The following is a 15,138-nucleotide window of genomic DNA, read 5'->3' as shown; positions in this document are numbered from 1 at the left end:
GTGCTGCCATTGATCCTGATTACTGGGTTCAGAGGCAGACTCAGGCGCAGCCAGGCCAGAACATGGCGGTCCCCGTCCACATGGACATGAACACGGTAGAACACGGTAGAACACGGTATAACACGGTAGACCCAGTTTGAAAAATAACCGTTTCCATGTGGACAGAATACCTGTGCAGATACACCTGAGCTCTTCTCCGTGTGGGCGGGGCCCGTGTGTGCGGACCAGCTCAGGTCCAGAGAAAGTTCCTAGGAACCGGACGTGATCCACAGCAGACACAGCGTTGATGGGCCGCAGAACGAGAAGTCCAGAAGTAAATGTAGTTACCGAGCAGAATGACTGATCCATTTTCTCGTTAACGTCTCATTAACCGAGAAGAATGACTGATCCATTTTCTCGTTAACGTCTCGTTAGCCGAGAAGAATGACTGATCCATTTTCTCGTTAACGTCTCGTTAGCCGAGCAGAATGACTGATCCATTTTCTTGTTAACGTCTCGTTAGCCGAGCAGAATGACTGATCCATTTTCTCGTTAACGTCTCGTTAGCCGAGAAGAATGACTGATCCATTTTCTCGTTAACGTCTCGTTAGCCGAGAAGAATGACGAATCTGAATTCTTACGAGTCTTTCATTAACAGACAGGAAGAGGAGCCCAGGTTCTACCGACTGCTTGTGGTTCTCCTGGTTTCCATTTTCAAGCAACATCCACTTAATTTCCGCCTTTTTGCCAACGTTCTGCCACTCAGATCTGATCTACGTGATCTGGCTGTTCTTCGTGGTGGCAGCGTGGAACTGGAACGTGTGGCTGATCCCGGTCCGCTGGGCGTTCCCTTACCAGACACCTGAGAACATCCACCTGTGGCTGCTGGCGGACTACACCTGCGACCTCATCTACATCACCGACATCCTGGTCTTCCAGCCCAGACTGCAGTTCGTCCGTGGAGGAGACATCGTGGTGCGTACGCAGACGGAGAACCGCCTTCACGTTCCTGCAGGAACCACCTTAACGGCTTCGCTGTTTTTCTTTGACAGTGTGATAAGAAGGACATGAGAGAACATTACATGACCACCGAGAGGTTCAAGGTGAGAACGCGTCTCACTCCGTTACCTCCTCATTTATCAAACATGTTCTGCTGCAGAGGAACTTTGGGGTTCTCTCTGGTTCTGTTGACCCTGAACAGTGTTCTATGTCTGCTGTCAGATGGACATCATCAGCCTGTTTCCCATGGAGATCTTCTACTACTTCACAGGCGTGAACTCTCTGCTGAGGTTCCCCCGTCTGCTGAAGGTGAGAAGATGTTCCTCAGCCTCCCTCAGCTTTACACCATAATCATCTCCTGTTGCTCCACCTCAGTACATCCATCCATCCATCCATCCATCATCCATCCATCCATCCATCCATCATCCATCCATCTGTTCATCCATCATTGTCTTTGTTCATTGTTGCTCCTCCTCAGTACATGGTCTTCTTTGAGTTCAACGACAGAATGGAGGCCGTGATGAAGAAGGCCTACATCTACAGGTGAGGAACCCATCCATCCATCCATCCATCCATCCATCATCCATCCATCCATCAATCCATCATCCATCCATCCATCCATCCATCCATCATCCATCCATCCATCATCCATCCATCCATCCATCCATCATCCATCCATCCATCCATCCATCCATCTATCCATCATCCATCCATCTATCATCCATCCCTTCATCATCCATCCATCCATCCATCCATCAATCCATCATCCATCCATCATCCATCCATCCATCCATCCATCATCCATCCATCCATCATCCATCCATCCATCATCCATCCATCCATCCATCCATCATCCATCATCCATCATCCATCCATCGATCCATCCATCATCCATCCATCCATCATCCATCATCCATCCATCGATCCATCCATCATCCATCCATCATCCATCCATCCATCCATCCATCATCCATCCATCCATCATCCATCCATCCATCCATCATCCATCCATCCATCATCCATCCATCCATCCATCCATCCATCATCCATCATCCATCATCCATCCATCGATCCATCCATCATCCATCCATCAATCCATCATCCATCCATCCATCATTCATCCATCCATCCATCCATTTAATCTTTAGTCCACTTTAGACAAATTGTTCCTTTTCCAGTAACCGGCGGTTAAAACCTCGTGATGACGAGAACCTTCAGCCTGTTTTCACTGAAGACGTTTTTCTGTGTAGGACAACCAGAAGCAAAGAGAGCTTCACCTGTGGCCAGATTTTAAAACCATAACAGGAACAGGAGGAACACCAGCTACTGTTGTTTTTCTGAACATGCTCTTTAAACTCCTCACATCTTTGTTGTTGTGTGTCAGGGTGATTCGGACCTCCACCTACCTGCTGTACTCTCTGCACATCAATGCCTGTCTCTTCTACTGGGGCTCCGACTATGAAGGCCTGGGCTCCACCAAATGGGTCTACAACGGAAAAGGCAACGCGTAAGGAGTTGTCCAGAGATGGACCTCTGCTGTAACCCAGAGCATCAGTCCTGTGTTCAGGCCTTTGGTCAATGATCCACATTACTGCACAGATGGGGACCCCAGATATTCCTGATTGTCTCTGATCAGTCAGATTAACATTTCAGCCAGACTTCATGGTCAGACCTGTTTGTCCTCCCGCTTTGGTAACAAAGAGATGTTTCTGCTTCCAGTTACATCCGCTGTTACTACTTCGCTGTGAAGACGCTGATCACCATCGGAGGACTGCCGGACCCCACCACCGTCTTTGAGATCTGCTTCCAGCTCATCAACTACTTTGTGGGCGTCTTTGCGTTCTCCATCATGATCGGTCAGGTCAGTCCACCACTGGACCGTTCCGGGGTTCTGGTTCTGTTCAGACGGACTCGTGTCTGAGCGTTCGGTACCTCTGGGCTCAGCTGCTCTTCTCTGTCTCAGATGAGAGATGTGGTCGGAGCGGCAACGGCGGGCGAGAACTACTACCGGGCCTGCATGGACAGCACCGTCAAGTACATGAACTCCTACAACATCCCCGGAGAGGTCCAGAACCGCATCAAGACTTGGTACGACTACACCTGGAAGATCCAGGGCATGCTGGGTAAGGAGCTCACAGAAAGTTCTGCTAGTTCTGGTTCTGAACAGTTTCACATGCTGAGCACCAGAAGTTCTGGAAAATAATGATGATTTTTGCACAGACCCTAAATGCAAATTCTGTGGAAAATCATTTAAAAAACATCATTGAACTGAGATATATGATTTTGTGCCTCTCTGTGGAATAAACGCGTTGAACAGATTGACCTGCAGCATCTTTTCAGATTCCTCCTGGCTGTTCTGAGCTGTTTGGTCTGATGCAGCTGCTGCAGGCTCTAGTCTGTCCCTCCATTCTGCCTTTTTATTAAACCAACTTCTAACGTCCATCCTGGCAAAGCGTCTTCTGCACTGCCTCCAGCAGCCAACAGCACCATCTGCTGGTTGTCTCGGGTCATTGTTGCACCTACTGCCTGGGGTTCAGGGTTGTAATCTGGCGCCATTGGCACCGGTACCGATTATGTGTAAAACTGTGTTCCTGAACGCATCGTGCTGAGTTCCAGGTCACTGTGCCTTTCCTGTGCAGATGAACAGGAGCTTCTGATTCAGCTTCCTGCTAAGATGAGACTGGACATCGCCGTGGACGTCAACTACTCCATTGTCAGCAAAGTGGCCCTGTTTCAGGTCAGAACCCCAGAACAACTGGACCAACGTCCAACATCTGCAGCGAGAAGCGCTGAGAGGAGCATAAATCCTCCTGCCTGTGTGTTTGTGTTGCAGGGCTGCGACAGGCAGATGGTCTTCGACCTGCTGACCAGGCTCAAGTCTGTGGTGTACCTGCCTGGAGACTTTGTGTGTAAGAAGGTGAGCGAACACCTGTGGAGGTTTTCAGGAGCTTCTGCGGAGCTGGTCTAACATGCTGTGTGTGTTTCAGGGGGAGATTGGAAGAGAGATGTACATCATCAAGCAGGGGGAGGTGCAGGTGGTGGGAGGTCCAGACCTCCAGACGGTGTTCGTCACCATCAGAGCCGGTTCTGTGTTCGGAGAGATCAGGTCAGTGACAGTGACCTGCAGACTGATCTGCCACCTCCTCACAGCCAGGGTGGGAAGACATTATGCAGCTAATGTTGGGGTTAAGTCAGAGCGCCTTTAGATTTAAAGAGACAGCGGCACCAGAACCAGCTGCTCTCAGAAGAACCTCAGAACGGGGCAAGAAGGAGGAAGGGGGGGGGGGGGAATTCAGACCAAAGAGTTGCAGTTAAACTTCATATCAGCCACAAGTGAGAGATTTCAATGTGAAAAGGAAGAACTTAAAGAGATTACATGTCCCCTTTAAAACACAGAACAGTTCTGACTGGAGTAAAATAAGCACTGGCGCCCCCTTCAGGACAAACTCTGACATTTTCCATTCCACATTTTAAATAAGAAATAAAGTTAGAGTTATGAAAGCTTTAGTTTTCTGCTAAACTTCCTGACATCTGTCTTTCTCTCTGATTGGTCAGCCTGCTGGCGGGGGGCGGAGGAAACCGGCGCACAGCCAATGTGAAGGCGCACGGATTCGCCAACCTCTTCATCCTGGATAAGAATGACCTGGCAGAGATCCTGGTCCATTACCCCGAGTCCCAGAAACTCCTGCGCAAGAAGGCCAAGTAAGACCGGGGGAGACCCAGCCGGACCGGGTCCTGCCATGTGATTGGTTGCTATCCATGAGGAAACTGATCTAAGCAGCGTGGTGTTTATTTGGGTTTATGAGAGGTTAGTTCTGATTGGATCATCAGATCAGGTGACTTACAGCAGATCAGTCCACTTCCTGTTTCTGTCTCATTAGCGTCGCAGAGACAGAACCCATTAACGGTAATTGGGCTGGAGTTTATGGGTTCGTTAGTGACGCTCTCTGCTGATCAGCATCACCTGCAGCTGATTTCTGGGTCAGAGCCATCAGAGTCCAAAGGTAGCAGATTCTTTAACGAACTCTAAAAGTTCTGGATCCCCGGTCTGAGCCGTTAACAATCCCAGTAGTTTCCTGGGTTCTCCTCTCTGTGTCCGATCCGTCCTCAGCAGGATTACGCTCGCCTCTAATCAGCTCAGGCTGCCCGCTCCACTTTGTCCAGGAGAAACGGGTCACATGGTCACGTGATCCTCCTCAGGTTTTCTGCTCAGTCAGGCGACCATGCCATGCAGACCTGACCATGTCCGTCAGACGGTCCAGCGGTCTGTCGGTGCGCTCAGGTTTCCTGTCTGGCTGTGTCTGTGCAGGAAAATGCTGACCAAGGACAAGAAGCCAGAGGAGAAGGAGACACACAAGGAGGCGGTGGAGGTCATCCCACCCCGACCAGAAACCCCCAAACTGTTCAAGGCTGCTCTGAAGGTGACGGAGCAGGCGGGCATCGAGGGGACCTTCGCCAAGCTGAAGAAGGTCTACAAACCATCTGAGGGCCAAACAGAGGTATATGAGCTGGAAGGAAGGGGGTGAGAAAGAAAGGAGGATTAAATATGGTGGGAAAGGAAGGGAGAAAGGCAAAAAGGAAGGAAGGAAACTGTGAAGGTGGCCAAACCTTCACAGGAGCAGATCTTCTAGCCGGGCCTGGAGGCCCTCCTGGTCTTTCCTTTCAGGAAGTAACGGTGTCTATCTTCTTCTCCTCCATCAGGTTCCTCACTCCATCTCTCCAGTCCCACCCCCTTCCCCGATGCACCGCCGCTCCCCGGTCCCCCGGAGCCCGGCCCCAGACGACAGAGAGGAGTCTGTGGCCGAGACGGCGGACAGCTCCGTCATCATCAGGATGACGCCGCGGCGGGAAGGGGAGGAGCTTCTGACGGTGGAGGTGGCAGCAGAGGGAAAAACCAGGGAGGGGAAAGAGGAGAAGAAAAAAGAGGAGAAGAAATGAGTCGACTTCTTCCTTTTTTCTGCTTCTGCTCATCACTGGAAACCTGCACTACCACCATTGGCCATGAGAGGAGCTAACAGGGCGCTGCTTCCCCGGGAGAGGAAACCACCAAAACAGGAGAAGAATGAAAGAAACTCATTTTCCTAAAGTCTAGCTTGTGTCCTGCAGCTTTAATATGATCCGCCACAGGCTGTTTCCCCGCTGGACTGAAGCTGTTAGACGCGCCTCGTGTTCATCAGGGAGGATGGAGGATGGAGGATGGAGGGTGGAGGATGCTGAGCAGCTGCTGACGGGACCAGGATGGAGGACTGGAAGCTCTGCTCTGAAGCTCCAACACAAACACAAACCATCCATGTTTTTATTTTCTCAGGGAAAAGATGCTCAAAACGTCTCATCCTGCTCTCAGAGGGGCGTGCTAACTTCTTGTCCCTCCAGATTCTTTATGCAGTTTGAAGTTTGTGCAGAGCTGGAGTTGACCGGTGATGAGAGTAGCAGACAGGAAGTCGTTAAATAGAAAGAGTCTAACTTCTAGCATGGCTGTTAAAGTGCTTTGATCCTAGCAGCCTGTAGGGGGCGTCACAGCAGGCCATCCAGCCCTCTGCAGACCCTTCTTCACTGCATCCATGAGTCTCCTGTCTCCTCCTCCTTCCCTCCCTGCCCAACATGTTTACCCAAAGTGAAACTCTGCATCTGCTCAACACCCCCTGGTATAAAATGTGCATCTCTGAGTGGAGCTTTAACAGAACCCTCATGCTAACGCTGTAGATGATCACGCTGTCTCCTCCCCAGTCAGAGCTCACATGAGCTTCTGCTCAGGCTGAATCCCTGCAGAGATCCTGCTGCTCTGAGCGGTTCAGGAAACAGGAAGGCCTCGCTGTTCCGGCTGGAGCCGCAGAGGAAACATGGACTGACTAGGAAAGGAGGAAAAGATAAACAAGGAGGCGCAGGAAGCTGCTGATTAGTCAGAGAGTAGAAGAAGTCTGAGGAGCCGCTTTAATCCTGACTTTACCTCCACATGTTTGGAATGTTTCTGGAATAAAAGCCAAGCTGTTTGTTACAGAGCTGTGTGTCGTTAATAATAAACGCTTCCTTCACCGCAGGTCTCAGGATGCCAAACTGGGAAAAGAGGAAAAGACTTTAGAGGTTTGGCTCCACCTTTGATGTAGAAACGTTTTTGGAAGGAACTCGGTTTCCCAGAGTTCAGCTCTGCAGCTCACATCAGAAGCAGCAGGATTAAAACAGTTTAGCAGCTGTGCAGATATTCAATCATGATTCATCTGTAATGCAGGTGGACACCTGATGATGGATTATTATTGATTAGCTGCAGACGCTGCAAATGGAGCAGGACTGCTGCTGTGATTGAGCTGAAGCGCTTCAGACATGTTGCAGTACCAGTTAGATCAGAGAGATACTCTGATTAGTACTGGGATTACTCTGTAAACTACTCTGATTAGTATATTACTCTGCAAACTACTCTGATTAATACATTACTCTGCAAACTACTCTGATTAGTATATTACTCTGCAAACTACTCTGATTAGTATATTACTCTGCAAACTACTCTGATTAGTACTGGGATTACCCTGCAAACTACTCTGATTAATACTGAAGTTACTCTGCAAACTACTCTGATTAATACATTACTCTGCAAACTACTCTGATTAGTACTGAGATTACTCTGCAAACTACTCTGATTAATACTTTACTCTGCAAACTACTCTGAATAGTATATTACTCTGCAAACTACTCTGATTAATACTGAGATTACTCTGCAAACTACTCTGATTAATACTGAGATTACTCTGCAAACTACTCTGATTAATACATTACTCTGCAGACTACTCTGAATAGTATATTACTCTGCAAACTACTCTGATTAATACTGGGATTACTCTGCAAACTACTCTGATTAGTATATTACTTTGCAAACTACTCTGATTAATACTGAAATTACTATGCAAACTACTCTGATTAATGCATTACTCTGCAAACTATAGTTTGCAGAGTAATGTATTAATCATAGTATACTATGATTAATCCATTACTCTGCAAACTACTATGGTTAGTACTGAGATTACTCTGCAAACTACTCTGATTAATACTGAAATTACTATGCAAACTACTCTGATTAATCCATTACTCTGCAAACTACTATGGTTAGTACTGAGATTACTCTGCAAACTACTCTGATTAGTATATTACTTTGCAAACTACTCTGATTAATACTGAAATTACTATGCAAACTACTCTGATTAATGCATTACTCTGCAAACTATAGTTTGCAGAGTAATGTATTAATCATAGTATACTATGATTAATACATTACTCTGCAAACTACTATGGTTAGTACTGAGATTACTCTGCAAACTACTCTGATTAATACTGAAATTACTATGCAAACTACTCTGATTAATCCATTACTCTGCAAACTACTATGGTTAGTACTGAGATTACTCTGCAAACTACTCTGATTAGTATATTACTCTGCAAACTACTCTGATTAATACTGAAATTACTCTGCAAACTACTCTGATTAGTATATTACTCTGCAAACTACTCTGATTAATACATTACTCTTCAAACTACTCTGATTAATACATTACTGTGCAAACTACTCTGATTAAAACTGGGATTACTCTGCAAACTACTCTGATTAATACATTACTCTGCAAACTACTCTGATTAGTATATTACTTTGCAAACTACTCTGATTATTACTGAAAATACTATGCAAACTACTCTGATTAATCCATTACTCTGCAAACTACTCTGCTTAGTATATTACTCTGCAAACTACTCTGATTAGTATATTACTCTGCAAACTACTCTGGTTAATACATTACCCTGCAAACTACTCTGATTAATACTGAAATTACTCTGCAAACTACTCTGATTAATACTGGGATTACTCTGCAAAATACTCTGATTAATACTGAGATTAATCGGCTGTGTCCGGATTTTGCTGCAGAATATTGACATTAATACTCAGATTACTTCCCAGAACCACTGATTAAGACTCAGATTATTCTGGGTTATAACCAGTGACTGAATGGAATCGCTGCTCACTGTCCTTGCAGAGCAAGTTCTGCTCTTTTAGTGTCTGCAGCCAGTTCTTTCAGATCTTTGTGCTGCAGCAGCCTGACAGTCAGGGACAGAGATTAAACAGGCTGTTTCTGTTCTGACTGATATGAAGGAGCTGCAGCTGACTGCATGTCCTCTGCACACACCAGCAGACTGAAACTCATCCGGAATGAGCCACTGATTACAATCTGATGGTAGAAATGTTGCAGCTGTTTTCTCCAGTTAATATCTGCTGAATCAGATGCTGTCTCACCTGGACAGGTAAACGATGAGGTCCTCGCTGCCAGCCTGGACCGGTAGTAGTTTCTGGAGGTTCCCTCCCACAGTTCCCGCTGCAGGGCGTCCTTGGCCCTTTGGGGTGATGACAAAGAAACAATCTAATAATATTCGCACCTACAGCAGGTCTAAGCTTAGATAATGGGCTCAAATAAAGCTGCTGGATGAAGTTTATATAGCTGAAAGATTTAAACGAGGTCCAGCTGCATCCGTGATCAAACAGAGACTCGTTCCGGGTGATTTTTAACGGGCTGTGTTGTTTTTTAATTGCTTTTTAAGTTTGAATCGTTTTGTTATGAAGCTTGTGTTTGTCACGTGACACACAGCGGCGCCCCGCCCCCATTTCCTTTAAAGTGCCGCTTTCTTCCCGCCCTCTCCCGAACGTCCGACAGTCCGTGAAGGCAGCACCGTCAGTCACAGCTGAGCCGCCAGCCCCGCAAACCCCGCAAACTGATCGTTTTCTGCGTGAACGTTCTCCTGCCAGCGGCGCGGAGGGTGGCGGTCTGACCGGCAGGTGGAGGGCAGGTAAGGACCGGTTCTGGCCGTCCGGGTTCGGCAGGGTGGGTTCGGCTCCTCCCGGGTCAGCCTCGGCTCTGTCCGGTTCTTTTCACGCGGCTCCAGCAGCTTCCACCGCCTCGCGGCTCTTTTATTCGGGACAAAGCGCGCGGCCTCACCTGGTGACCCTGCACGTGCTGGTTTCCATGGGGACGGCCCGCCGTCGGTGCTGATGGACGGTTCGGTTCGAAATGTTCCGACTGGATCCAACAAAGAGATCTGCTGAGAAATGATCACCGGGTTTTTATCCGAACCAGAAAGTTCTGACAGACCCGAACACGAAGGACGGAATAACGGTTCCGTTAAAGCAGCTGCTAGGGTCCAGTGATGAACCCGAACTTTAGCCGAACCTGAGTTTCCGCGTCCTGACCTGGGACCGAAGGTTCTGTATAGTTGGGTTCTGCTGTCCTGTGGAGAACACGTCACATATGGTGGAGAGTACGAACCCGTACCGACGGCCCAAACTGTTCTGGGTTTGGTTCTGGTGTGGGAAACCAGCCACACTGTGACTCAGAGCTTTGGACCTGTCTGAGCTAAACAACCGCAGCAGCTGGTTCTGGTTCTGTTCTGTTCAGCAAGCGATCTGTGTCTTCTGACAGAACTGTTTCCACCAGAACCAGAACGGGTTCTAGAACAGCTTTGAGTCTGTTGGACCGCTCCAGAATTCTTTATGTGGTACCGGCCCGTTATTAGTTATAGTTTACATCGCTGGAGGTTCTGGGGGTTCTGGAGGTTCTGGGGGTTCTGGGGGTTCTGGGAACCTTGTATCCCAGTCCCAAATGGCTGGAAAGGATCCGACTCTTAAGGTGAAGCTTTGCACCTTCTCTGTTATCTTAAATGAAGCGGACGGCATAATCTGACCAATTGTCACGTTCTCAGCAGAACAATAAAGCTTTGAATGAAATGGAGGAGAACGTTCTTTTGCCTCCATTTAAATGTTCTTCAGTGAATCGTTTCAGATTATTGGGTCGTGTCTTTAATGCTGGAGATGAACAGAGCAGCTCTGGATGATATCTGGTGGAACATCTCCATCTCTGTGGGGTTATTTTATTGGATCTAGAACATGAAGTTCTGCTCTGGTTCTATGCGGACGGTTGTTCTGATGAACCCGTCCAGCAGAGACGCACCGAGCAGAAACCCGGATCAGACATGGGCTCATTGACGCTGATCCAGTCATTTCTGTCTTAGTAACATCAAACACGGCGATGCAGTTACGGGGATCTAGTCTCGCTACAGAACATGCAGAACGTTTTAACGGCAGAACGTTTTAACGGCAGAACGTTTTAACGGCAGAACGTTTTAACAGCAGAACGTTTTAACGGCAGAACGTTTCAACAGCAGAACGTTTCAACAGCAGAACGTTTTAACAGCAGAACGTTTTAACAGCAGAACGTTTTATCAATGTTCATTCCAAGCCTGACGACTTCCCTCACACGGCGAGGCTCACAGTTCGTCCAGCAGCAGCAGAACCGGATCGGATCGGCCGATACGCTCAGCCCAGGTATCGGATCAGAAAAGACCGTCCAGCAGCCGCTCTGCTGTAGCTGCTGGACGTGGTCAGGAAGACTAATCTGTCCTAATCTGTCCTAATCTGTCCTAATCTGTCCTGGACCGGTGAGGACATGTTGGACAGGTCGGTCCACACATTCTGCTCTCTTTACTGTCAATGGAAACAATGTTATCTGTATCGTCACACAGTGTAAAGTCCACACGTCTGCGTGTATCGGGGGTTTGCTATAATCTTTTAGAACGGATCTTTAGACGTTCCGTTTATTCGGTAAATGTTCCACTAAAGCTCTTCAGGCCATGACGCCTCATGGACCTCCGTCTCACTGAATCCGCCATTTTTAGCTCTGAGGGATTTTGTAGTCCACCAGCAGACTACAAAAATGGCCGAACAGGGTGGAGTGGAACACGCTGTCATCTGGAGGGGGCGGGGCTTGAAGGGCCTCCTTTAGATTTAAAGAGACGGCACCAAAACGAGTTGTTCTCAGACGCTCCTCAGATCGGGGAGGGGGGGGTAAATTAACGAGGAACTCAGACCAAAGCGTTGCTGTTCCACTTTATTTAGACCACAGCTGGAGGATTTATTTCTTTATTTAATGTGGAAAGAAGCTAATTAAAAGCTTGGTGTGCCTCCTTTAAAATGATGGCTTAACATGAGGTCCACAGGGACGTGCGGTCGGACCGGTACCGGTACCGGTACGCGTGCATTCAGCCCACAGCTGAAGCAGGAAACTGCTCCTTTCTGGATCGTCCAATCAGCAGCAGCTGCCCGGTGATGACCTCAGCATTCTGGGTCGGGATGAATCGTATATCTGCGTTATCACCGGTACGGTTCATCCCGACCGGTACCGGTACCGGCTGAAGGAAGTAATTTTCTGATGGAACGGTACCGATCTGATTGGTAGAACTGGGCCGACATTAACATCTGGTGGTGATTTCCATTGGTTCTGTTGACATCCTGTTCTGAACCTGAGCCAGAGGTCCAGATGTTTGGGTGTAACAGTACCCGGTAATGTTCTGGTGCTGTGAATAGAACATGTGGTTCTGAAGCTCAGAGCTTTGTGGTTCTGCTCCACCCTTCTTCACCCGTCTGGGTTTATTCTGACTGCAGCTTTTTGTTCCGTCTGTCTGGGTTCGCTCCCAGAACCCGGTGGCTGCTGATGGTTCTGAGGACCTGCTGCCAGTTCCAGATGTTCCAGATGTTCCTCAGCAGCCTGAGGAGGAGCGGAGACACGTGTCCTTCCAGCGCCCGCGTGTTCTGCTGCAGAACTTTCCAGATGCGTCCTGCTCGGTTCTGTCTGAGCGCTTTGAGGCCTGCTGAAGACCAGCCTGTCTTGCTCAGAGGTTCCTCGGCAGCGAGGCCTTCAGAGGCTTCTAGGACGGAGCTTCTGTGCTGATCTGAGGTCAGCCTGCTGCTCAGCGGCTCGGCAGTAAACGCGTCTCTGCTTCTGTCAGCAGAGCAGATGTTGAACAGCTGCAGGTCTCAGCTGACTGGGAGCCGCGTTCCTCCCTCCCTGGGAGGACCCTGACTTCCTGTCGGCGCTGGAAGGAGGCGGCGGGCGGCGGCGGGCGGCGGGCGTGTCTGCAGGCCGACCGCTGCAGCTCAGCCTCTATAAATAGCCTGAGGGCTGCAGCCACATCACAGGAAGCATCGTCACCGTTTAGACGTGGAGCGAGCTGCTGGTTTAACCCTTCGCTGGTTTAACCCTTCGCTGCCATGCACCCCCCCCCCCCCCCACCAGGCAGCTCAGTGGAAACACTGATGCACAAATGAACCGCTTGGTTTCTGGAGATTATTGGACGAATATCCCACCAAGTGATGAAGGAACCGTCCCTCAGCAGGATTTATGAACCTGATGTTCTGATTGGGTTTAGATTTGGTTTGGACTCTGGGAGGAGAACTTCTCTCTGACCCACGTTGGCCTCAACGTACCGCAGTTTAACAACAGTGATCCGTTTAAAGAGATCTCAGGAACGTCCCTCAGCTCCTCCACGTCCTCATGGGGACAGGATTCCCCCCAGAACGACCCAAATAATCCCACATGTAAGGAAATCTGAGCCCAGAGTGAAGAAGCTTTAAAAACTGGAAGAACAGAAGAACGGTTCCAGAAAGCAGCTGAAGTCCGTTTAGAACCGTCCTGCTGCTCTGAGCTAATCACTAGCAGCTGGTTTATCATTAACTCCTGACCTATTAACGCCGTCACGGCCAAAGTTCTGCTCAGACCCGACCGTCACCAAACGGTTCCAGCTGCTTTTCTGGACCTCGGTGCTGGAGCCAGAACCACGGCGCTGACGCTCGTCATCAGGGTTCTGACCCGGCTGCAGAGCGCCGCAACGTTTCCCGTTAATTACTGCAAACTTTCCATGGGAAGTTAAACTTTTCAAATACATAAAAGCATAAAAACATAATAATCCAACAGATTTAAACAGCTTTATTGAACATTTACAGAACAGATTTGTCTTTAAACAATAAAACATTTAAGCAAATTATTATTACCCAAAACCAAAAGGTTAAATGAAACTGTTTAAGTGTAAAATAATAAAAATAAATTCTAGCTTCTATGCTAATGTCTCAACAGCTTCATCCTCAGCTTCATCACCTCCATCACAATCTGACTATCCTCCTCCTCAGTATCGCTCTCCAGCCTGGCACAGGACAGTTCAGCGTCAGCCTCAGGTTAGCCTGGATTAGGTTAGCCTGGATTGGGAGGTTATCCTGGATTAGAGGGTTAGCCCAGATTAGGTTAGCCTGGATTGGGAACTGCTGAAGCTTTTCCCCTTATCCAGATCTGGAGGTCAGTGTTGGCTGTAATCGCAGCAAAGGAACTGATCATTTCTCCCCCAGAGAGCAGGCTTAGCTCATATTTTATTATGCTCCATGCAGCAGCTCCATACAGAACTTACTGAAAACAGCATTTTGCTTTGATTAGACGTGACGAACTGTTTCCATCTCCTGTTTGAGCTGCAGAGGAAGACTCCTCTGAGAAGAAGCCTTCTTCACTTTCTATGTTAGCAGTTGCTGCTGTTGTTGCTGTGATTCTCAGGCTGCTGGTCCGTCTTTCCCACAACACGTCATCCTGCAGGATTTCATTTGGCCGTCTCTGGTAGACTCCTGCAGAAGACCAGGCGTGTCCAAACTTTCCTTCACTTGGGCCAAAATGGCCCCAAGTCAAAAATACACGAGAGCCACAACATAAACGGTGTATATTTAAGAAAAGCCAAAATTACAAAAAGTTCTATTGGGTTTTTTTTCTTTTGTTGTTTTTTTTAACTTGCTCCACAATATATGTACATGAAATATTTTAATTAAATTAGTCGGCTTTTCTGTTGCAAAGACAATATACAAATAGATGCAAAACTTCAAAATAGTTTTACACGTTTGCCAGATCAAAATTTAGTCATCCAGTTTTCAAAATCTCTTGGAATCAATTATTTTTATAATTTATTTTGGTCTATTCTAAGCAATAAGAACAGCATTGGGTCGGTCTTTCTTTCAAAACACTCGCTGTATTCAACCAATTTTAATAAATAAAAGCAGAGTTTGTGCACAGAAGTCTGCGTTTAAGTCATTGGATAGATGTCGTCCCGTTTGCTATGAAATCAAAGTGAACGTAAAACGTGTAGCGATTAAAAGACAAGTAGTTTGTGTTATACCTAATATTTTCCATTGAAGGAAGATTTTAACTTGTCTGTAATAATTTCCTGATTCCTGAGGGGGGGAATAATAATAATAATAATTTCCTGATTAAAATCCTTGGACACCCTGCAGCAGTCTGTCCTACATGATTCCATCTTGTTGTGCTG

The 15,138-nt window shown here is 47.7% G+C and overlaps 2 protein-coding genes across 6 annotated transcripts in view; both read left to right on the top strand.

Annotated features, from left to right (window-relative positions):
* Positions 1-6,977, top strand: part of cngb1a (cyclic nucleotide gated channel subunit beta 1a) — a 29,690-nt gene extending 22,713 nt beyond the window's left edge. For all 5 annotated transcript variants that reach the window (XM_036135797.1, XM_036135796.1, XM_036135795.1 and 2 more), the window contains 13 exons: positions 746-954; positions 1,032-1,082; positions 1,201-1,287; positions 1,457-1,521; positions 2,363-2,485; positions 2,698-2,839; positions 2,942-3,101; positions 3,618-3,715; positions 3,812-3,895; positions 3,966-4,084; positions 4,534-4,680; positions 5,288-5,477; positions 5,680-6,977. In XM_036135797.1, coding sequence (XP_035991690.1) covers positions 746-954; positions 1,032-1,082; positions 1,201-1,287; positions 1,457-1,521; positions 2,363-2,485; positions 2,698-2,839; positions 2,942-3,101; positions 3,618-3,715; positions 3,812-3,895; positions 3,966-4,084; positions 4,534-4,680; positions 5,288-5,477; positions 5,680-5,916 — 1,712 coding nt within the window. In that variant the 3' untranslated portion in view covers positions 5,917-6,977. The remainder of the gene's footprint in view (positions 1-745; positions 955-1,031; positions 1,083-1,200; positions 1,288-1,456; positions 1,522-2,362; positions 2,486-2,697; positions 2,840-2,941; positions 3,102-3,617; positions 3,716-3,811; positions 3,896-3,965; positions 4,085-4,533; positions 4,681-5,287; positions 5,478-5,679) is intronic.
* Positions 6,978-9,657: 2,680 nt separating this feature from the next.
* The window catches only part of kifc3 (kinesin family member C3), a 34,283-nt gene continuing 28,802 nt past the window's right edge, over positions 9,658-15,138 (top strand). The window contains exon 1 of the mRNA XM_036135791.1: positions 9,658-9,798. The gene's annotated coding sequence lies outside the window, so the exon portion shown is untranslated. The remainder of the gene's footprint in view (positions 9,799-15,138) is intronic.

Source organism: Fundulus heteroclitus, chromosome 4 (assembly GCF_011125445.2).
Source record: "Fundulus heteroclitus isolate FHET01 chromosome 4, MU-UCD_Fhet_4.1, whole genome shotgun sequence".
Lineage (NCBI taxonomy): Eukaryota > Metazoa > Chordata > Actinopteri > Cyprinodontiformes > Fundulidae > Fundulus > Fundulus heteroclitus.
The sequence above is the reverse complement of the archived record's forward strand: the minus strand, read 5'-3'. Positions and strand labels throughout refer to the sequence as shown.